Genomic DNA, 24,103 nt, shown 5'->3' with positions numbered 1-24,103 from the left:
AAATGATAAAGACAAATTTGGGAGAAAAAATTCTTTCTGAGGTTCTTAACCTTCAATACTCCACAGGAGCACAGCAGGAGTGGTAGAAATTGATTTTGTGAAAGGCTATTAAAGAGAGTGCTGCTCTCATCAGAAAGTCCCTCCCCCTTTCAACCATGATCAATAATTTAAAGCAAAGCCAAAAATCACATCAGCCAAATGACCAAGAAAACTTTTTTTTGTGTAGTATAGAAGCAAAATTAAATTAGTGTATGCTAAGGAATTATTATTCTTAAGAGAATTATTAAGTAAAAACTTTAACTCTTTCCCACGGCTTGCCTATATACTCACTTGAAAAGCAAAGCTCAACATTAAACAATATGATATCAAGTATATGTATTAAAATAATAATAAATTTATCTTTTTATTGCTCAGTTATTTGATTTCCTATCAAATTTAAAAGATCGATTTGAAACTTGACCGGCACAAAACATTCTTCAGAACTTGGCTGTATAATTGTAAAGAGTTGCCTTCTTCCTCAGTTCAGCAAATTCCTTAAAGTTACAAAATAATCGGCAGGAAGCTGTGATGGTTTGATTACAAATTACACTGAGCCAGTTCTTTATTTTAATATTCCTCGTTCTCTTTAGGCACATTAGTTCTTTCTAACAAGGGCATGAGAATTCCCATATTTCTGGCTGGTAATCCCAAAATAAAAAAGTTGAAGAGCCTTGGCAAGTAATCTATGCACCAGCATGTTCACAACTGGCCTCAAACTCTTTAACTGTAAATGAACCTGTGAGCCATCAAGCATCTTTCCAAGAACCTAGTGGATTCATCTTAAGCATGTGCTGAATGACCATCTCTCTAGGATGGGACAGAAGGGAATTAGGAGGGAACTGAAGTAGATAAAATATCTAAGTTCCCTTCAAATTCCAAGATTCTGTGGTCTTCCTCTGCATCAAAATGAGATTTTATGTTCAGACATTAGCATTCATCATATAAAATTGATCTCTCTGAACCTCAATTTCCATGTCTGAAAAATGGGAATAATTATATCCAGGATTATCTTGTGAACTGACTAAGATCACGGATGTTCATATTGTTGGCGAGAAACACATGGTCACCATGAATAAGTGACTATGCCCTGAGGATGATTCAAAGCCAATTCTGACACAAGAATTTCCAAGCCTTATTACAGTCACATGATAATCCCAACAGTGGCTGAACCAGACTCAACTTAAGATGTGTTGTTCCGCCCGACCGGGCATAGTTTAGCAGTTGAGTGTCAACTTAGGATCGAGGCGATTGGGGTTCAATTCCCAGTCAGGGCACATGCCTGGGTTGCAGGCTAGGCAGCTAATCAATGACTCTCTCATCATTGATGTTTCTATCTCTCTCTCTCCCTCTCCTTTCCTCTCTCTGAAATCAGTAAAGATATATTAAAAAAAAAAAAAAAAGATGTGTGCTCATTGATTTTATGCTGAAAGCCCTTATTTCAATACACACTATACTCAAATGAAAATGAATTAAAACTTAATTCTTCCCAACAACCCACCCTTTTGTTTTCAAATGTCAGCGGCTAGCACATGGTACATACACAATTAATATTGCTGTAATAAAGGCTAATAAATGAAGGTATTTTCTTCTGTTGTCCAAAGACTTCTTCTGGATTTTTCAATATTCATTTAGGCGGTGAGAAACAAATGGATTCTTCAGTGGAGTAGAAAAGAAAGAGAAAGTTGATGAGGTAGCCCCCCCTTTCCCACATCATTTACCGGTGCACAGTATCCACAGTCAGGTGATCACGGTTACTTGTGTGGACTCTCGAAGCAGGCAGCTATCACATGATGCCTTGGCTCTCCTGTACTTTCCAGAGGTCTGAGGCAGAAAGCCAAGCTCAGCTCAGACAGGATGCTTTATCCCCTCAGCTATTCACTGATGCACACCAGAGTGGACATGAAAAATGCCTTCCCTGAGCAGATGCTTCTCTGAAGAAAGGGTTCACTTCCTGGATGCAAAACCAAAATCTGTGCATCTAAAATCTATGCTTCCAAAAATTATGGCCTTTCTTTCATCACTTGGCTTTTATAAAAACAATGTGCAGATGAGCTTAGTGGAAATCAATAAAACACAAGAGTTTTTAATTTCCCTTGAGTAGACTAGAAAGCACATTTTTTCCCAAAGCCATCCCAAATATGTACATTTTTCAAGCTAGCTACACATTTACTTTGTTTCATAATTTGCTTGTTTGTGTATTTATTGTCTAATTGCTCTAGTAAACAATTCACAGTAACTTAGGGAAGTGTCTGCATTACACAGACTATTATAAAACTTCCTACTGAATCCTGGTCCCTGTTTTACTGTGTCACAGGGCTTCATCCAAAGGGGAATATGTTCACTCTAGGGGATGGTGTCATAGACGCCACACTCATAGACTAAATATTACCCAACCAGACTTTCTAATCCAATGGCAACAAAGATAACAATCATTGGGAATTCACGAAGAGCAAATCCTGGTTTTAGAGAGATCGTCAGTGGACTGTCCAAGTGGGAAAGAAAAGAAGACAATGAAAGAACACGTACAAAATGCTGAAACTATGTCATCAAAGAAGAGGTCCAAAAGACGAACTTAAGAACCATAACCAGTGATTCTAAGCCTTGGCTTCACAACAGAACAATCTAGAGAGCTTTAAAAAATACCGATACCAAGGATTTAAATAAATACAGACAGACCTGTGACAGACCAGTCAAATCAGAGTCCATGGTGAAAATACCACAGCACGGATCATTTTAAAAATCTCTCCAGGATATTATAACGTACAACCAGAGTGAGAGCCACTGGGCTGAATCCTTAGCTAAGGACAATGACTCATTTTTTCCCCCATGACCCATCATACACATTTACCATAGGTTTTTGGGTCATCTGCTACACGGGTAGTCTCAAAAGTGGGAGTGGGGCAACATGGAAGCAACCCAAGTAGTCATCAACAGATGAACGGATAAGCAAAATGTGGTCTACATACATGTTAAAGCATGAATGAACCTTGAAGACATTATGATAAATGAAATAAGCCAGTCACAAAAAAACAAATACCGTATGATTCCACTTATACAAGGAACCTAGAGTAGTCAAAATTGTAGCAATAGAAAGTAGAATGGTGGTTGCCAGGGGCCAGGGAGGGGTAGGGGGAGACTGGGGAGTTATTGTTTAAAAGGTATAGTTTCAGTTTTGCAAGATGGAGTCCTAAGGATGGGTGGTAGTGAAAGTCGCATAACAAATGTATTTAATGTACCTGAACTGTACACTTAAAAATGGTTAGGATGGTAAATTTTGTGTTATATGTGTTTTACTATAATTGTTTTTAAGAAATGGGAGCAGTACAAGATGGCCCACTAGGATTATGAATAAAGTATATCCTCTATTTATACTTTTTATCCATTTATGTCTATTTTTGTGTGTTGGATCTAAGCACATAATATGTTAGTATATTGAGACTGTGAATGATTTATACACAAACATACATATGGTCAGTAGGTATACTGAAATATCAGAATGGACAATGAAAAAAGCTGCAAAATGCTAGATTTCCTAGAAAGAAGTGTGGATCCTAAGGCCACCTTAGAAGGCAGGCGTGAAACACATGCCGTCATTAAGCAGAGTCAAGTTTGCAGATTGGAACAGGTGAGCGTGAGGAGGGGAAAGCAGAGCTTATGGCACCCAGGCACTTGCCTAACATAGGCATTCACTGGGCAGAGCGAGCTCCATGAAGCCTACTTTCATGCAAGGTCCATTCTGCTGGCTCTTCGGAAGTAACAGGCCAATGGTAACACCAAAGCAAATGAACCACCAACAAGCATCCTTAATTTTTTTAGGAAACTAGGTCAAATGAAAGTAGGGAAGGAAAGACTATTTATTGGTTCCTGCCATGTGCCAGGAATACACTTGACTTACACGCACATATATATACACATACATACATAAATACACATTTTGCACATATTTTAGCACATATACTTTGCATATATTACTAGTTCATCCCATCATCACAGGAATTTTATGAGAAAGGTGCTATGAGCCCTTTTTATAAATGAAGAACTGAGGCTTAGACACACTTAGTCACTTGCCCATGGACACAGAGAAATGAAGCAGACCCAGGACTCAGGTATATCTGACTCCTATACCACCCTTTTCCCACTGTACCACAGAGATGCGCTGAGTGCAAGAACGCCATTTCTCATCGTGATCCAGTACATACACATGTATTTATTCAACTGTAAAAACTGCTTCATAAAATAATACTTTACCTAAAACTAACAGTCTATGCCCAGCATCATAGGAACATCCAGCTATTTCAGGTGTCTAACCAGAGAAAAAGGGCTCTTTTCACCAAAGTGCCAACTGGTGAGAGGCCAAAGTTGATCACTTTTCATGAAATCACTCATGCCATAACCACTTCTTACACAGAAAAAAGAAAAAAGGAACTCAGCAAATAGCTCAGCATTTCATTAGCTGACCATTCCAAACCTCCCAGACTTCCAGAAGGCTCCTGACAGAACTATGGCAAGCTCCCAGGAAACTGCGTCACTGCAGTGGAATCCAGACCCAATACATCACCATGCAGGAAATACTGGTAGGTCCAAGTGCACCCATATGGGCAAAGTGATACAGATTAAACAGTGATTCATTTCATCCCAAACTACATCCATCATTTTAAAACTATGCTTCACCATGCTACTCCCAACTGCACATGGCATCATCTCTTCCACTTCTGCCAAGGAAAGCAAAGACCAGACTTCAGCTCACGAAGGTTTCAGCTGGGTTTCCATGCTCTATGGAGGGAAGTAGAGGAAAAGAGAGGCAGGGAGAATCCTGAGCAGCGAGGGGAGGGTGGGCGATCTAGTCTGCTGATTACACAGACTTCTGCATTCTCGACTGGGTTTTGATTTTGAAATTTCTTATTTTGCTTCCTGGTATTGATAAGAAGTCCCCTGGAGAATGTCATGCCCTCTGAAACTTTCACATCCTACATCAACCTGTTCTATCCTTAAGATAAAAAATATAATGTCCAAAACTCTTTCAATGAAATTATGGTGGGCCAGAGGAATACGTACTAAGTGATGCTGTTTATTTTTTAAAAACATATGCAAAGAACAAAGAAAAAATATGTGCACGGAGTTCTAACTATAGCAGTTTCCTCCTGCTTCTTAGTCCCAAGTATGAAGTGAGGTGATTTTGTTGTTTGTGTCAAATGAGCAGAGAAGAGAATGAAGAATTATAGATGAGCTCCAGACCCCTCTTCACAAAATAGACACTTTTTAATTTACAGCTTTGAAAAGTCTCCTTCCCTAATTCAGTTTACCCCTTTGTTTTCTAGGTTTCCTTTAGAATCTGTAGAACAGCAGAAGGTATTTTAGCTGAAGATGCTCCTTGTCTTGCCCTTTCAGAAGGTGCGCTAAGGCTTCTCTTAAGACTCTTCTACGAGAATGTTCAGGACCCTATGAAGAGAAATGTTTTAAAAATCCCACCAGTGACAGTGCTCTACAGTCTGTAGAACATTCATTCTCATCCCACCTCTCTGTCCTTCTATGTCTCTCTCTTTCTCTCTCATGCACACCACAAACTTATATTGAAATTGAGTGAAAACTGTCAATTAAGATTAAAAATACTAGACAGAAGGGCATCTTTGTTAAACCTCCTGCAGTCAATGCTCAGAACATTTTGATTATGAAAACTAAACCTCACCTGCCTGGTTATCGGCGCAGCTTTTTAGCTCGCATAAGCAGCTACACACTCGTCTTCTGATATAATGAAACAACACTTCAGCTGTCTTCTGGGCAGCAGTCTTGGATGCCTCATAAATATGTAGTGTGGAAGAGAGCAAATTACACTTGGAAAACTGTTCAGTGAGGAGCACGGAATGCCTGGACAGAAACTGGGACTCCGAAAATCAAGCCCACATGAGGCTAGTGAGCAGGGGTTTGAAGAGCAGGACCCAGACCTTTTGACGTCCAGACCCGGGGGACTGCACCATCCTCAGGACCCACCCTCTTCCCTACCCTTTCAATGAAAGCTAATCTTCATGGGTAATGACCTACCAACCCAACTCCACGGGGCTTGATGAACAGCAGGCCAGCCTTCCATTTTCAAGCTCTCTGTTAAGAACTGTCTCCTTGTCTACACATTCTATTCTGCTGCTCATTTCAAAGAATTTTGTTTGTGTACATAATCATAGCCCCTCTTTTACTCTCTTTTGGGGCCTTTCATTTAGTGGGAATTAATTTTCCATACCGGAACATTTGTAAAATCAAATTCCTGCCCAGCCCTTGCGGCGTGCCCAGCACTACGCAGGTGTAGGCGCTCCGCATGCCTTACGTCATTTAACTCTCACGACCACCCACGAGGCAGGTACCATTAACTCCATTTATGCAGGGAGAAATGCATGACAGGACTCAACCACCAGCATCCACTAATAACGACAGAGCTGGCATTTTAAATAGCCAACCGTTATGCTGTATGCAAGCTTATGTCTCAGATACAATCTTAGGGTCAAGGACCAGAGAAAAGACTTCCAGTGGTCTAATTTCTGGGGCCTCTAGCAATTAAGAACCCTTCTTGCCCACACCAAAAACAAAACAAAGCACTATTTTAAAAATGAATGTTTCACACATGTTTCTTATTAGGACTGTAATTCTTTTAAACTTTGGCAGATCAGTATTGACTCTAACAGGAAAACTGTACTCTAAACACCACCGAAGGCCCTGACGAAGGCAAATCCTGGGTTAGAACTGGAGTGCAAAGGATCCTCTGATGAGCTTGTTGAAATGAAGGAATAAGACTGTTCTTGGAGTTATTGCACAACAGGTGAATCAGCTGCTGGATCAATGCTGAGAAATGTTGGGTAAGAATGAAATAAGATGACTCCTAAACATGGTATGATTGTGATATTGTGATATAATAAAAAATACAGTTGGTCTTTATCCCAGTTCCTGGACAGCTCCTAAAACCCTTGCAGTCTCCTAAGTGATTTGGGTCAGAGAGGATCTTTTGTTACCCATAAGCCCATCAACGACACCTGTGTTCATACTAACTGGATGACTCTAGAAGGGACTCAGAAGGCTTCAGGATGTGGGCTGGCTGCCAGAGAAAGAACAGAGGGTTGGAACTTTCAGTCTCACCCTCCAGTGAAAAAAAGGGGGCTATCGATTGAGCCAATCACCAAGAGCCAGTGATTTAATCAAGATGCCTATGTGATGGAACTTCCGTAAGAAGGGGCTTAGAGAGTTTCCTGGTTGAACAAATCCATGTCCCATTGGGGTGGCACACCCGAATGCCACAGGGACAGAAATTCCCGCACTCAGGGCCCTCTGGGACCTCACCCTACGTCCCTCTTCATCTGGCTGTCCAGTTGTATCCTTATAATACCCTTTATAAAAAAAAAAAACCCAGTAAAGTATTTCCCTGGGTTCTGCGAGCCATTGAAACAAATTATCATTCTGAAGAGAGAGTCCTGGGAACTCCTGATTTATATCCAACTTGGACAGACTGTAGGTAATTTGGGGACCCACTACTTGTGATTAGCACCTGAAATGGGGGCAGTCTACAGAACTGAACCCTTAACCTCTGTGGGGTCTGTGCTAGCTCTGGGTAGTTAGTGTCAGAATTAAATTAAATTATAGAGTGCCTAGTTGGTTTCTGCAGAAAACTGGAGAAGTGCTTGGTGTGGTGAACCCAGACATTTGGTGTCATAAGCGTTCTGTGTAAGTAAAAAACAGATCATAGTGGTAGGAATGACTCATCTTTTAACTCAGTAGAAAATATTACTATATCGTAAGAAAGACTGTTAATCAGAAACCTTAGGTTAGCTTAGGAAAAACAGATCATAGACTCAAATTCCAAGAAAAAGGGAATCTTAGCCACTGTACTTCAAGGATCTGAAGTCCCTGGTAGCATCGTCCCAAGGGGAAGAAGTACAGAAACTCCGGGATGATGCTATTTAAACATGATTCCTCTGACTCCCCTTTGGCTAAGGCCATGTTACCCAAGCAAGTTTCTGCTTACGCCTGGGTTTCCCATGTGGTTACCTAGAGGGAGAAAGCCTAGTCATGTAGTTTAGGGCAAACCAGGCCATGTCATAATGATTTCTGGTTGGGAAATGATAGGCTAGCACTGAGTGTATGCACCCAGTGTCAGGTACCTGGGAGTGATCATTCTCATCACAAATTAATAAAACTGATATTTTGTCTATAGTATTTCAGAACTTAACTAATGAGTCCATCCCTAAGATATAGATCTTGGTTTAGAGGCTGTCTGGTAGACCCTAGGTCAAGGTCATAAATGCCACCTGGAAAAGTCTGTTGGGTATCTAACCTGGTAGAGACCCTCAACATCAACTTGTGAGTGGAAGAGTATGATTTTCTTTTTACATGTGGCCCTTTCACTTTATCAGAGAAGAGTAAAAATAAGAGAAGTGGAATGTGTCATCCCTGTACTTAATAGCTTAACCGTTGGTGAATGAGATACCTGGCTATTACTCTGGAAGTATGGCTAATAGTTTAACAGATAAAATGGGAAAAGAGGAGAGGCCGGTTCAAATCATCATAACTATTTCAGTGTGTGTGTAAGTTGGGGGGTGGGGCTGGCAGTCCTTTAATATTGCCCAACCCGGTTAAGCCACCCATCTACCTTCCCTCTCCATCCTTAGCTGTTGCTCTTCTAAATCTAAGTATGGTTAAAACAACGACACACCAAGAGAGCATATAAAAGTCCCAGATATAATGGAAGAATTTGTTCGGTGTCCACAGACAGCCACAACTCTAACGTGAGGACATTACCCCCTGGCTATCTCCACATTATCTCAAAGTCAGACATCTGAAATAAAAAACATCATCTTTCTCCAAAAACGAATTTCTCCTCCCAACTTCACCATTTCTGAAAAGCAGCATTTTCTTAGTCTTCAAGCTGAAAATCTGACATCTTTCATTCTAATCTCTCCCTCAATATCTATAGCCAATCAGTCACTAAACCCTAGAGATTCCTTCCTCCCACTTCTCTATTTTTAAAGCTACTAGTCGTCCCCAGTCCTCACCATCCCACGTGGACTGCTGTGAGACTCTCACAACTGCCTGCCTCCTTTGTCCCTCTAACATATTCTAGGCACCAATGTCAGACATGCCTTCTTCAAACTCCACTTTACAAACAGCACTCCTTTTCTCATAACCATCAATCGATTTTTCACTAAAAAGCGCAAGTTCACAATTAAGCATCAGCATTCTCCAACCTGGCCTCCACCTACCTACCTGACCTCCCCCCTTCCCCGCCTCCACAATTACCCTTCACAGACTTTCCTCTCTACCCAAATTGCTAGGAGCACTGATCCTCACACTTAGAGCAAAAGTTCCCCAAAGGGATTTCAGGGGGTCTATGAGGTTGAAATTATTCCCATAACACTAAGATGTTATTTACAGCCGTTTCCACTGTGTTAACATTTAGCTGATAGGGCACAAGAACTAATGGATAAAATTGCTGGCATCTCAGCATGAAGCAAGACAATGGCAGAAATTGTACTAGAAATTATGGTACTCCCCAGTACTACACACTCCCACTGAAAACAATGTCAGTCTCACCTAAGAATGCCCTTGTTGAAGCAGTAGGAAATTTTAACTTATTAAACCTCAACCCTTAACTGTATGCTTTTTTGATGTAAGCATGCATAAAGCACTTCTGCATACAAAGGTGTGACTGTTGTTTCGGGAAAGACATATAGCCACCCTTTTTACTTGCAAGAATGGCTGACAAACTATGGTTATTCAAATTTGGGTACATTTTCTCGAAAATGAATGAGGTGAGCCTGTCGCTTCAAAGAAAACAACTGAAAGTATTTGTTGCCAATGATAAAATGGGAGCTTTCGAGCAAAAATTAGAATTTTGGAAAACTTGCATCTGCCACTGAGAGCTTGACAGCTTCCCAATAATTAATGACTTTTCTGATGAGATGTGGTGAGATCAGCAAATGCAATGTTTTCATATTGTATAATGAAACGTGTCAACATTTGGAAGAGCTTCATAACTCACTGAACCAATGTTTTCCAAGTCACTAATGCATGAGGCTACAAAGCATGTATGGGTAAAATGTCCGAGAGACACAGGGTTTTAATATAACAGAGTCCAAAAGAGTTTACTACTGTGTTTTCAGAGTCCACATTGTTACCAACCTTTAAGAAACTACCAATTATTGTGTTTTGGTGTAACATCCAAAAAGGGTAGTCATAATTGCCTGAAAAGCCTATTATAATTCTCCTCTCTTTTCCTCCTACATAGCTGTATGAGGCCAGCAGGATTTTCTTTGTCTACTTCAACCATAATAATTTATTGAGACCCACTAAAGGTAGAAACAGGTAAGAGACTCCAGCTGCCTTCATTCAAGTAAGCCATACATTAAAGAGATTTTAATGTATGTCTTTAATAAATAAGACATCACTTTTCTCACAAAATTGTTGTTGGCTTTGAAAAAAAATGGTTATGTTTCATAGAATATGTTTTATTTTGTTAATATTAATGGGTTTATTATTTTTAAAATAAATAACTTTTAAACATATCTGAGTTTTAATTTTTAATACAATAAATATTGATAGATATAATCCATGTAAACAAAAGGTCTTTGGGGTTCTTAATAATTTTTGAAGGTGGAAAGAGGTCCTTAAGACCAAAAAGCTCGCGAACACTGCCTGAAAGCAGTCTCTTCTCTTGCTTTCTCCCAGTTCCTTCTTCCTGTGTGTCCGCTACTTTACTTCTCTAAACGCCATCTGTCTTTCAACCTGTCTTCTTCGTGCACCACAGGAGCCCTGCAGATCAAGAAATGCCTTATCTGGAACTTCATGACCCTTATGTGTCCTACATACTTGGCACAAAATCCACCTGGCATCACTAGTTCTGTTGTGAGGTAAATGTATTTAATGCGCACTATTTTCCCCACAAGCACGCCCGAGGCACTGTTTACTCTATGTGCTCAGAAAACAGCAGTGAACAAAGCAGGCCGCACCCCTCTCCCTGCAGTTTCCAATCCAGTATTACCACTCAAAATGTGGTCAAGCGCACAGGCATATACCGACAACCAGAAAGCTCGTTTAAAATGTAGAATGTCCACATTTTAACAAAAAACAAACAAACAAACAAAAAATTTAATGCAGAATCTCAGGCCCTAGCCCAGACCTACAGAGTCATAACCTGCATTTCAACTAGCTCCCCGGGAGATTTTCCTGCACACTAACGTCTGAGGAGCGGAGGATTTACACATATCCCTAATTATTGCGAACTTCATGGACGTAAACTATTACCTTTATTTTGTTGTACTGCTGGTGTAAATAACACAATTCACTTGTTACGATAACCACTTACTCAAACATGAGAACCCAGTATATGGATTTATTTCTGAGGATTAAAAAACAAAAAAACTAAACAAAGGCCAAACAACCTATATCCTAAAGAAGCTTTCCATCTCATAGGAAAGATAAGACTAAATATAATGATAGCTAACATTTCAAAAAATGTTTTTGTGGGCCAGATTTTGTGCCAAGGGCTTTATATAACAACCTTATAAGGTTATTCCCTCATTAGAGATAAGAAAGTTGGGGCTCAGAGGTTCAGAAACTGATGGAGCTGGAACAAGTAAGATGTCTGACTCTAAAACCCAGAAGGTGGTAAATGCCTTAAAGAGAGTTAAAGAGATTTTAAAGAATCTTGAGGAAGGGGCCTGTGAGTTCTTTGAAGGACAGATTATATGCCTCAATCATGGACTCACCGAGAACTCTAGCTCAACTCCTTACACATATTAGGAACTCAGGAGATATTCATTGATAGAAAGTATGTGAGTTTCATCCTCACTAAAAGTATCCGTAAAATAAACAGTCTAGATTTTACCAAACCTATTATTCTTTTTTTTTTTTTTTTAATATATATCTTTATTGATTTCAGAGAGAGGAAAGGAGAGGGAGAGAGAGAGAAACATCAATGATGAGAGAGTCATTTATCGGCTGCCTCCTGCACGCCCCTGACTGGGGATCAAGCCCGCAACCTGGGCATGTGCCCTGACCAGGAATCGAACCCTGATCACCTGGATCCCAGGTCGATGCTCAACCGCTGAGCCATGCCCGGCTGGGCCAAACCAATTATTCTTAACTCTACTAAAGATATGATGGATCTGAATCCATTCTATGACTCCGGACCCTTGTTCCATAACACATGGAAGAAAAATAAACAGGAGACAGATGGGTAAGACATCAACTCAAAGGTGAAAGCCACTCAGAAACCATGAAAGAAGCTGATGCTTGTTCTGGGGAAAGGAAGGGCAGGAGGTCATGGAATGTCTCCCTTGACCACAGTGAGCAAGGGATGAAAGGAAATGTTGGCCAAAAGTCCCCCACAGGTTATATCCCCGGAGTAGACACAGAAAAGCAAAGTGGGAACTGGAGACGCAGCCTGTTACCAAGAAGTGTCCCCGGAGGCTGCCATCACCAGGTGTCTCAACATCCCAGCCCTTGATCTTCTGCTACACCTCCCGTCAGCCCCTTCCCAATGATTTGGAGTTGGGGGTCATCTTTGTTCTCTCACTTTCTGACAATTCCACATGGAACACTTTCTTCTATAACATCCTGAGAAAAAGTTTTATGGTTCTACTACGACTATTCTCCATGTCTATTAGGGATTAAATAGGCTTTCATGGGTCAGCCATCACATATCCTACCATCTGTATGAGAGAAAGTGCCCTGGTAACAAGCCAACAGACCAAAATCAGCTTCTTAAGCCATCTGTAGGATGGAAATCTACCTTTATCTTTATAATATCCCAAATGTACCAGTTCAGTGCAGCTCTACATGAAGGCTTCTTTAAATATTGAGGGGGAAAAATCATCAACCATCACCATCAATGTCCCCAGGGATACTAAGGAAGAGTCCTCACAGGAATTAAATTCAATCACACTCAAGAACAAATCTAAGGCAAGCAAAACAAAAATAAAAAATAAAAGCTTACATACAATAAATATCATCTCTCTTAGATGCCAACACCAGTATTTTGGAGCTAGGGTTTTATCCCATTCTCTCACTTTCTGACCATTCCATATGGAATGCTGATAATTTTCTAATAGTCTAATAATTTGATTTTTCCGGTCAAATATGTTTGAATATGAAGCTTTTATTTCACTGTTTTGCGCCCAAGGTTTCTAACAGGGGAAACAATATATAAATTACAAGGTTATTTGGTAACTATCCTCACATTTATGAAAGTGAACTGGGTATATTAACTGAATCAGACTCAAGGTACAAAATTTATGAACCACCCACATCCCAGCTTTTGAAAAGCTAATGTTTTCCCTCCTCTAACTAGATTAACAGATGGAAGAGCTCTGAGAAGTCATCTAAAGATGACTGTGGAAATTTCAAGCATGTTTTGCTTAACAGTTCATGTCACACTTTATAATTCTAGCAGAAGGCATGGGACTGAGACTAGAATGACTATGATGAAAAGAAGTCTGTAAATCCAAGGATGCTGCTACAGCGGCTTTATGCTTGTACGCAGTGGTACCAGGCAAGAGCAACGTCAGCCCAGTTCTTTCTACCATAATAGTTGCATGTGTACACGACGGCTGAGCCCACGGACACTCGGAGCAGGGACCACAGGCCCAGTTACTGTGCTGAGGGAGACAGGATCCACCTAAAGCTGCTGCTGACTGTGGCCTTTTTGGCATTTGAGCCCAGTGCTGTGAGATTCCTGGATTTACAAAAGAAATGAGAGACCCATCTTTTTATGTAAAAGTTTCCAATTTCTAAGCATTGGCAATCGAATTCAAAGTTTTCTAAAACACTATCTGCTGGACATGGCCTGCCTGCCCGTTGCCTGGCCACTTCCCAGCACTGCCCATTGTGATCTCTGACGTTTTCACGCCATCATATTGCCTGCGCATTGCCCTAAAGTTAGGGTGATCAGATCCTTTTATATTCTACATAGCCCCTAAGAAAATCCTGTATATTTGGAAGGCAATGTCTCTTAAACAGAGGTAAGAAAAACACGGCTATTATGTCTTTGCCCATCTGTTCTCAAGCTTTGATAAAAAAGAATAACCCCATCTCCACATGCCAAGCTCACTGAACTACCCCACCCTCCAGAGCTGAGCTATGCTTTTAAATGTCAAGCTTTGCTGTATCTTTACCATCTTCCTCTGCCTTTTCCATACTTTTTCCCTATCTCAGTTGAGTTGGTGTTTCAGATTCAACAGTATCAGGTCCATACCTAAGTCTGCTCATCTTTACAATGAAGAATTTGGATGACGGTAAGCCGAAACTATCTCGAGGTCCCTTGCAGCATATTTTGTTCACTTATTAATGTCTACAATACCTGCAAATGTTAGCAAATGTTTCCTTGTTGAAAAAACTGAACATAAAATTTCTTACAAATATCCCTCTCCCATCTCCTCTGTGTTGCATACATTAAGGCATTACCTATGAAGATATCTGTACTGGGTTAAATAGTCTCCCCCCAAATTCATGCCCAGTCACAACTTCAGAATGTGTCCTTATTTGGAAATAGGGTCTTTGCAGATGTAATCAATTAAATTAAGAGGAAGTCATACTGGATTAGAGGATGCCCTAAATCCAGTGACCAGTGTCTTTATAACAAGGACACAGGAAGACAGAGGCAGAGTTGCAGTGATGCAGCTGTAAGTCAAGGAATGCCAAGCATTCCGGGAACCGTCAGAAGCTTGGCAAAGTCGAGAAAGGAGTCTTCCCGTTGACACCTTGATTTCAGACTTTTAGCCTCCAGAACGGGGGGAGAATAAATTTCTGTTGTTTTAAGCTACCAAGTAATTTGTTACAGCAGCCCCAAGAAACTAATAAAACATCTAAACATCTCCTTTTCTTTGCTCGGAAACTTAGGTCGCCCAGGATCTGGAGGTAGGCTTTATTTCTTGTTCTTACTGAAACATGATGTGCAGAATGGGACAAAGGACCCAGGGACACATTTTAGAAACCACTCTATATATGGTGGGAACTTTCTCCACGCACATAGGAAACTAACTGTATGTGAGCTATTTGAGGTCACAGACTAGTTCTAATTTATTTCTATGTATTGGGCATCTAGCACAGTCCACAGAGTAGACTTTTAAAAAATGACTGGCATGTGTATGTATATATGAATGAACAAATGAGGGAGAATGAATGTATGAACTAATGAACGAAGTAATGACAACTCTCTATGCATTTACTAATTTAAGATTCTGTTGTGAGGATGAGTCTGGGCAGATAGTTCATGATGAAATTTGACCAGAAAATTTGTGAACATAGCCAGTAGTATTTTTTTGTCTATGATTCCACTGAGTCACAATCTCAGAGACTACAAGCCCTCCATTATGGGCATGAGGGCTTCACTTGGCATTTTTAGGAGGGCCTCAGGCAGGACAATTACAGGACTCCGCCCGGTCACTTCCTAAGCAGACACTCTCTGTCCACACTATTCTTGCCCCAGAAGCCAAAAAACTTGCCAAAATAGGAACTAAACTTTTTTATTTTCAAAATGCCAGTAAAGCAGAGAAGAGCGGGGTAAAAATCATGACTTAAACTTCTTTAGTGACCATTAAAAAAGAAATGAAAGTGATTCCTTACTTTTTAACAGCTCTAGGGACAATGATCTCCCCAGATATCCATACAATAAAAGTCTACTCAATTTCCAGCACAGATAACATCAAGACCCCTAACTTCCAGATCCCAATCAATTGGAATTTCTTCAGCCTCTGAGCACCCTCTATCCCACAGCACTCTAGCCTCTCACAGTCCCCTCCCAGTCCCATCTTGAATATATCTTGTCTTCTACTCACTACCAGACTGTTAGACTTTTGCTGCTGCTCATTTCATTATATTTATTTTTTTGTTCCCTGAAGTACCTAGTATAATATTTTATAATGGAAGACAACCAAAAATATCTTGAATGTTCAACTGAATATATTTTTTTCTCTAGAATGTTCTAAAAGTATTTAATTGAGCAAAATCATTTTCTTCCTTAAGTTCACAGGGTGAGATAAGAAATGTTTTATACATCTTACTCCTGAGGTACTAAAATCTAATTTGGAAATCACACTATCTACCCCAGGACACAATGTGTCCAAGCTAACTTGGAAACATCTCACATCTGTCTTCTTGAATTCCTCCTGTCATATCATGGAACTCTCAACTGCAAAGACAAGACAGGAAGGCCAGGAAATCACTAAAGGGTATTTCAAAGATAAAAATTAATTCAACAGGGCAAACCAGCCGAAAACTGAGCGTTTCTGATATCCTGGAATTTTCTTTTTAAACGGATTGGGAGCTTTAAAAAAGCAATTTAAAAATCATTTATGGTTAAAATTACCAAAGAAATGTGACATAAATGAACATTTAGAAAAAGTTCCTAAAAGTGTTAATATAAACTTACCCAATGCTCTAACACTCTGAAGCTAGCTGAGGCCAGAAATAAGAAGTGCTGCCAATGACGCTGACATAATTAGGTTTGTGCCTTGGCTTCCACCCTCCCCAACTGTCTAGCTTGCAGAGGAGTTCCTTCCACTTAGCTCACATGCAGAGTGGAAACCAATCAATGTATAACATCAAGGGATTCGAACTATTGAACAACAGGGATCAATTTGCGATGTGAAGCCTCAATGGCCCTTTTCCTAGGCGCTGGCCTTTCTGCTGTAGACTTCTAGACTCCAATACAAAGAATGTTTGCAAGAGACTGAATGACTAGCCCCAATTCTTCATCCCTCCCAAGAGCCTTGAATACAAATAAGAATCACCCTATCCAGGGCTCTGAACAATTATTTTACACAAGCTGTGCTTACTTTTTCCATTTCTATAGGTGTACTGATGCAGCAGACCTCAGAGAACATGCATGTTTGTCATCCGGCTCCATCCATCCAACCAACCAGCAAACAGATAACATTCATGGAGACTCTTACTATGTGTTCCTGCATGAAGAGGTTCACGTCTACACATGAGGAAGACTTGGCTCCTGCTTTCATGGAGCTCTACATCTAAATGGAAACTTCTGAGTCACGTTACAAACTGCTGAGAGGACTATGATAACACACTTGGAAACATTTCATTGAGGTACAGAGAAAGGACTTTCAACAGCTCAGAGAGTCTGGAAACGTTTCACAGAGGAGATGACTTCTGAGTTAAATCTCAATTGCTTATAGGAATGGAAAGAGCCTCTAAAATATAATTTTCCCTTTTCCAGATTCTCAAGATAACTACCACACACATCCAGTTGAAGTAGATGAAGGCAGACATACTCAGCCTCTGGGGACCACGCGCCTACATCTCAAGATGGTGGTAGAGTGGAAAACACTGGATGCTGTATTTGAAGGAATATGAGAAAGCACCAGGCAAGATCTGGCAGAGTCGGCCCATAGAATTTCACTGTGCCTTCTCCAATAACTGGTCATTCAGTCCCACCTATTACGAGGCAACATCATCAATTACTTTATAAAATATGTACCCAATATCAAAATCAGACATGGATTAAGATATAACATCAGATGATTTACTCAATACATTTGGGGATATGTAGATGGCCTCCATTTTTATTCAATTAATCATTATTTATTAAGTTCACCTACTCTATTGAGGCACTGACAAATACAAAGATGAAGGCAAACCAATCCCTGCTCTTACGGTGCAGAAAGTCCTACCTAAAATCAGAGTCCAAAATATAGGTAATTCAGAACTGAGAGAGAAGTAAGTCTTTATACCCACTTTTGTACTGATAATGATGATCACTAAAATAATAAGCATTAATATTTATTAAGCTCTTGCTTTATGCCAGACACTGTTGCAAAAGCTCTTTGAAGATGCTCTCACTTAATCCTCACAGTAGGTCTATGCCAAAACCCTACTGTCACTATGAAACAGAACTGAGATCTGAACTCAGGAAGCTGACTCTAGAGTCCATGCTGTCAATGATAAGTCAATCAAGCCTAGACCTCCTGCTGTACCATCTATATTTGATTTTCTCTGTGTGTATCCTGCCTTTGCACATTACTTTTAGCAATGAACCTAATTTGAAAATGGCTATTCCAAAAGATCCACCCAGTTTCAAACTCTGTATCCTTAATTTTATTAAGCCCCATAAGGTACATGTTGGTACCAACAAGGTACTGAAACCTATACCCAGGTAGCACCAAAATGTTGTGTCTTTCGAAAGTTTTCATGAAGCAAACATAAAACAGCAGGTGATCAACAGAGAGACTACACACAGTCCGATCAACCTGCATTTATCTGAGCCACTGCGCTCACCTGGGGCCACCGAGGGGGCAGGATCTCCGGCCCAACTCTAACAGATTAAAGTACCAACCTTTTCTTTTAGAGCCTAAGAGAAGGCATTCTTTTGAACTTTTTGAAACTCCTGTGAAACTCAGTCATTTCATAGATGCTTTCCATTTTTAGAATAGCCTCTTGTTTTCTCAAAGGACAGACTAGGAGGAAAAGAGGAGCAACATATTGTACATACAGGGTTGTGCAAAAAGAGTTACTAAGATGCTGGAGGGGGCAATTCAGAAAGAAAGGGAAATAGAAAGTAGTGAATCTCTAAGTTAGTCAGTACATTTTATTTTATAAATATCATTCTAACTTTGAAAGGATGCTCCTAAGGTAGAAATGAGTCAGGTCTATTTTTCTAGGCTCCCCAAAACACACAGTCTACAATCCAAAGATAATTGTGTCATATCATGATTTACCCATAAGACACATTCCACCATGATGAGTATTTACTTAATACACAGTAAATAAGCAAATATATACACTTTTTACATATGAACTATCACACTGCATACTAGTATCTTACAAAAGTTTGCTCTTATTTTTTTCTTTGCTTTCAACCAGTGTTTGTGTTTATTATATATATAAACACAGATATACTATGTAAAATATATACAATAAACACTAATCTTGCTATTAGAACTGAAACATACACTGTTTAATTTAAACTGATTGTGATCATTGTAAACACTAATGGCATGCTTCACGGGAAAGATGAAATAAAAGGAAATACCAATTCTGAATAATGGCTTATTTCGCTCACTAATTTATATAGTAGTCACTACCTGAAACGCCGAAGTGTGATCATGAAGTAGAGGTTTCTGTTCAGTAGGAGTTCACAACTGGCTCTCAGGAAATTCCAAAAGAATTCCCAGATATTACTCATATTGGCATTTTGAGACACTACAGCATGCTGAAATAGGTACAGAGATCCCAAAGGGACCATTTTGAAGGACAATACAGATTTGGCTTTCAGTATGCTTTTCAAAAACTCAATCTCACTGCTTTAGAGTCACAGCTAACACACTCTTCCCAGTATATTCGATTCAAAATGTCTATCCTTAGCCCTAGCCAGTTTGCGCAGTGGTTAGAGCATAGGCCCTCAGACTGAAGGGTCCCAGGCTCAGTTCCAGCCAAGGGCATGTACCTCGGTTGCAGGCTGGATCCCTGGCCCTGGCTGGGGCTCCTGCGGAAGGCAACCAATCAATGTGTCTCTCTCACATCAATGTTTCTCTCTCTCTCTGTCTCTTTCTCTCTCCCTTCTACTTTCTCTAAAAGTAATAAAAAAAATATCCTTGGGTGAGAATTTAAAAAAAAATTTTTTTTAAATGCCTATCCTTAGCAACCCATTAAGGGCCATCACCATATTGTCACCAATACTTTAAAATTCAAAGGTCTTCAAAACCAACTGTAAGAGAGAAAAACAAACATATCCTCTCAACGTGTCAGAACACTCTAATCCAGTTCACACCGCGCCAAGCGCTGTAATGAGCTGTGTGGCGAAGTCCACAGGAAGCAAGGCCAGGCCACTGAGCAGAGGAGCCGGGAGCAGAGGGACCCGGCGAGGGCAGAGTCGTAGAGATGGAGCAGCTGCGTGTGTTCAGCTAAACTAGAGCTCCCCACAGGCCCTACGGACACCAGCCCCCCATACGCGAAGGGGCTCGATGGAAACAACCTAACCTTCAGCAGCGAGGAGACTGTTAAATAAATCACAGAGCTTGAATATAATAGACTAGCATACCTAATATTCAAAAAGCCTGATGTAAAAAAAAAAAAGGTTTATGTCCTGATATGGACTGCTCTACAAAATATATATTTATGTGGAAAAAGCAAAGCATTTATAAAACAATCTAATGTGAGTAATCTTTTTTGCTTTAACTTTTTATTGTGGAAAATTTTAAACATATAAAATTTGAGAGAACAAAATAATGAACCCTCATGTACCCACCTTTAATGATTATCAGCTTATGGGCAATTTTGTTTCTTTTTTAAATCCCCACCCCAATTATTTTGGAGAAAGTCCATACACAATATTATTTATATCAGTTTATATTATATTATGTTACATTATATATTATATTATATATGGTAGTATATTAGTATATCTCTAAAAAGTAAAGACTTTAAAAATATCATTATAAAATTTGGGTAAATTTTAAAATTTATTATAAATGTGGGTATATACGTAAAATGTTTTCTGAAAGAAAATGCTTTAAGAAAAAAAGGTAAATGGTCATCATTTGGGAAAGGGGCTAGAGTGAGGAACAGGGGAGACTTTACTGTTCATTATATAACTTCCAGTAAAATTTAACATTTAACTACAACGGAGAACACCAGGTCTGGAAGAGCAGGGCGGCTGGGGGAGGGATGTGTGAAAACAGGAGGCCCATTTTGGATGTGAGACGCTCAAGTTATCTATATAGATTCATGCTCTCGCAGGTGACAGTGGCCATCGGCTACAGGATATGAATTCTCTCAGTGGATAAAAGTAATAGAGAGTTGTGAACTCAGTAACATTACTAAACATAATTATGATCCCAATAACGTGCAGGTCTAGATATTTACAAGATGAAACAGAGTCACCTCAACCTCCACACTGCCACCGCCAGCTGCAGCAGGCTGATGAATGCTACCATTTAAAGTACTGTGATTTTAAAGGGCATTTCAAAAACTTTTTCTTTTTTCCAAACAAGTTAATGTCTTATCTTTCCCCCTCTCCTTTCCTTATCCATAGTCCTTGTAGTTTCTCTGCCTTATAGGTTGGGAAAATGTTATTTCCTTCCCTGGTAGTTGTACGTATATCACACTCACATAGCCCTGGGACCCACCGGGGTAGCGACAAGGTGTGCTACAGCAATAGCCTTTGCGAGGTTAAAAGTAGCTAACTTTTAGGACTCTGTTCATTTCTGTCACAATTTTGACTCCTCTGACAAATCTGAAGACGTTACAGATATGGACAAAAGTCGATTAGACTAGCCTAAAATCCGAACCTGCTGAATATATTTTAAAAGAAACACCACTTTCTCATTTTCAAAAGTCACTTGAACAAAGCTTATAAAGTGTTTCCCAGTAAAGGTCAAAAAGGAAATATCTTTTAATAAATAGAATTTTAACTTTTAGTAGTTTGAGCATAAGTAAGTTCTGCTGAGAACTTTAAAATAGCTGGTTCTCTTAATCGGGTTATATCCTGTCCCTGGCAATTGTATTTTTTACTATTTTGCTTAACAAAACCCAAGATTTCTAGATAGTACACAGAATTAGTTCACCTGAGCACTGGCAGTATAGTTTCTAGATAGATGATGTTTTACTGTCCTTACCACCAAGGACCTATTTCTTTTTCAAAAATGCTTCCCAGAAAAAACACCTTATGTATGAACCAAGTGAAACTGTTGAAGAATCTAACACTATTTTCCACACAAATTGCCCAATTTTACACCAAACGGATCATGTTCTTCTATACTACAAATGGATTTTTGGGGTCAGTATAGAGACGAATTCCATCAATAATTGAAAACACCAAAAGAAAGCACCACCCTCCGACACCTGTCCCAGGGGTACCTGTTTCATCCGGGGAGCTGGGTGAGGCACTGTCATGGGACAGTGTGGTCCAGCTGGACTCCTCATCGCTGGGTGCCAGGTTCTGGATCCGGTGCAGGGCACAGTCTGTTTTGGCCCCCGTTTTAGGATGATCCTTCTTGGTTTCCGGGCTGGATGACACTGTGGCTACTGGGCCGTCTTCGGGGCTGAACTGGGGTTTGCTTGGTTTCTGCAGCAGCAAATCACCATTCCCAATGATGGTGGAGGCCTGGCCCTGGCCGGGCTGGGACTTCTCTTCCACAAGCCCATGCTGGCTGCCCAGGTCTTGCTCCAGTTCCCTGGCTGAGGTTTCCAGGTCTGCATAGTAATTTAGGAAGCTCTTGGTTCTCCTGGGTTGGGGGGGTAAAATTTCACAGCCTGGGGAGTCCTGTGGGCGGGGCTCTTTACCTTCTAACTTCTCAGAAGTTATGTTGATGCCTGCGGTGGGGCTGGCGTTCTTGTTGGGGTCCTGCTGTCCCTGCTCCGCAGCCTTGCGGAGCTGGTTCTCCCCATTTTTCACCAGCTTGATGTTGGCGGAGCCGTTTCCCAGCAGGGGCTGCGCAGCTGGATCCGAGAGGCCCATTGCTGCCTGGATGTTAGTTAGTGCATATTTTTTCCTGCATTTGGGAGGGGTGCTGTTCTTGGCTTCTGTGTGTTTGATTTCGGCGTTCAGCAGTTCATTGTGGGAGGAACGGAGATTGAGGGTGTTCGGCGGTGTGACCGGGCTGTTGCGATTCGTGACATCTGTGGTTCCGCTGCTGGCCATAAACACCGCCAAAGTGTCCGCACCCGAGTCAGCTGGAAAACAAAGGGAGCTGGTCACTGGGTGCCCGGCGCGGTCAGAGCGCTTAGCGTACAGAGTAAACATTTTACCAGAAGCCCGAGACAATGAATGCTTCTGCTGCACACATTCTGGCAACATTGACCCCTTCTCCTCTTTATTTTCACCATTTGCTTCTGTATCAACAGGAGCAAATAAAAGGCTTAATGTGGATGCCCAAAAGCCAATTTATTAAAAAACTAGAAGGTCTGAGAGTCCAAGTTTTGCTTAAAATTAAAAAGTATCTCTCTTTGAATTCGTATGGAAGCATTTTCTTCAGGTGCTTCATTGTTCACAACCTTGAAAATCACCCCCTTCAAACATTTCCACATTTCCATCCTGTTGCTCCCTCAGTTAACAAGAGTGTTGCTCAAAAATCTGCTGAGGCGCCAGCTTTCTTAATTAGCCTGAAAGGTCCCTTTTATTGAGACACCGTACACCCAACGTGATTTTTCTCAGCCATGTTTAGAAATGGTGTTCAGAATGCCTAGAAAAAGCACCCTCCCATTAGAGTGTTTCGCTAATGTCTTCATAAACATTTCTGACTTGGGCTTAGTGTTTGTACTAAACAGAAATTTTGGAGAAATGCTTTAATTGCTCAAGAACGAACACGCACGCGCACACAGACACACAGACGCAAACACACACAATTACTAATAGTGTAGCGTTGAGCCCATGGCTACAGACGTGTTGAGCCCCAGAGGAGTCTGAATATGTTCCACTGAATTAAAATACAGACTCAGTTGCTTCCAGTCACCATGTGCCCTTGCAGAACTCCTAGGCAACTATCTGACAGTTACATTTATCTCAAATATTGTTCACACCATCAGTGACTTAGTCCATGTGTCTCTTGCTAGGAAGAAAGAGGGTTTCTCAGACTAGAAGGGAATAAAATTCATCAGCAAGAATTCCCGAGGTTTCACATTTCTCAGCCTATGAGGAATGACTGCTTTCTTATCTGATCCTTTGCCCTCCACAGAGACCTTAGTGAGTTCTCCACCAGCAGTGGGTGAGCCAAAGCACAGCTTCTAACATTCCTAAAATTGCATTGTGACAACTCCCTCTTCCTCCCCCAGGCAAAATAGGGACCTCCGGGCAAGGAGAGGAAGGCAAGAATGTTCCATTCAGGAGCTGAGAGGTATCTCCTTCTCTCATCAACTACGCAGGATGGGCAGTTTTAGAAAAGAATCCTCAACTCATCCAAGAGTCTGTATGCTTCTAGGAAACAAGACGATGTCTGCAGGGTCTACGCAGTGTCCATTTCTACAACGGAATGACCACACAGCCCAGAGAGATAGTTAAGGGCTGTAACCCAAAGTGGTTAGACGTTGGGCCCCACTCTTCAGAATTATGATTTATAAGAATTCCTGCTTACCCAGCACC

General features: G+C 40.6%; 1 protein-coding gene across 9 annotated transcripts in view; it reads right to left on the bottom strand.

The window, feature by feature from the left end:
• Positions 1–24,103, bottom strand: part of APBB2 (amyloid beta precursor protein binding family B member 2) — a 301,532-nt gene that overhangs the window by 132,534 nt on the left and 144,895 nt on the right. For all 9 annotated transcript variants that reach the window (XM_087827688.1, XM_087827708.1, XM_087827703.1 and 6 more), the window contains one exon: positions 21,883–22,698. In XM_087827688.1, the coding sequence (XP_087683814.1) occupies positions 21,883–22,698 (816 nt within the window). The remainder of the gene's footprint in view (positions 1–21,882; positions 22,699–24,103) is intronic.

This window comes from Miniopterus natalensis, chromosome 1 (genome assembly GCF_054644295.1).
Source record: "Miniopterus natalensis isolate mMinNat1 chromosome 1, mMinNat1.hap1, whole genome shotgun sequence".
NCBI lineage: Eukaryota > Metazoa > Chordata > Mammalia > Chiroptera > Miniopteridae > Miniopterus > Miniopterus natalensis.
Note: the sequence above shows the minus strand (reverse complement) of the source record. Positions and strands in the feature narration are given on the sequence as shown.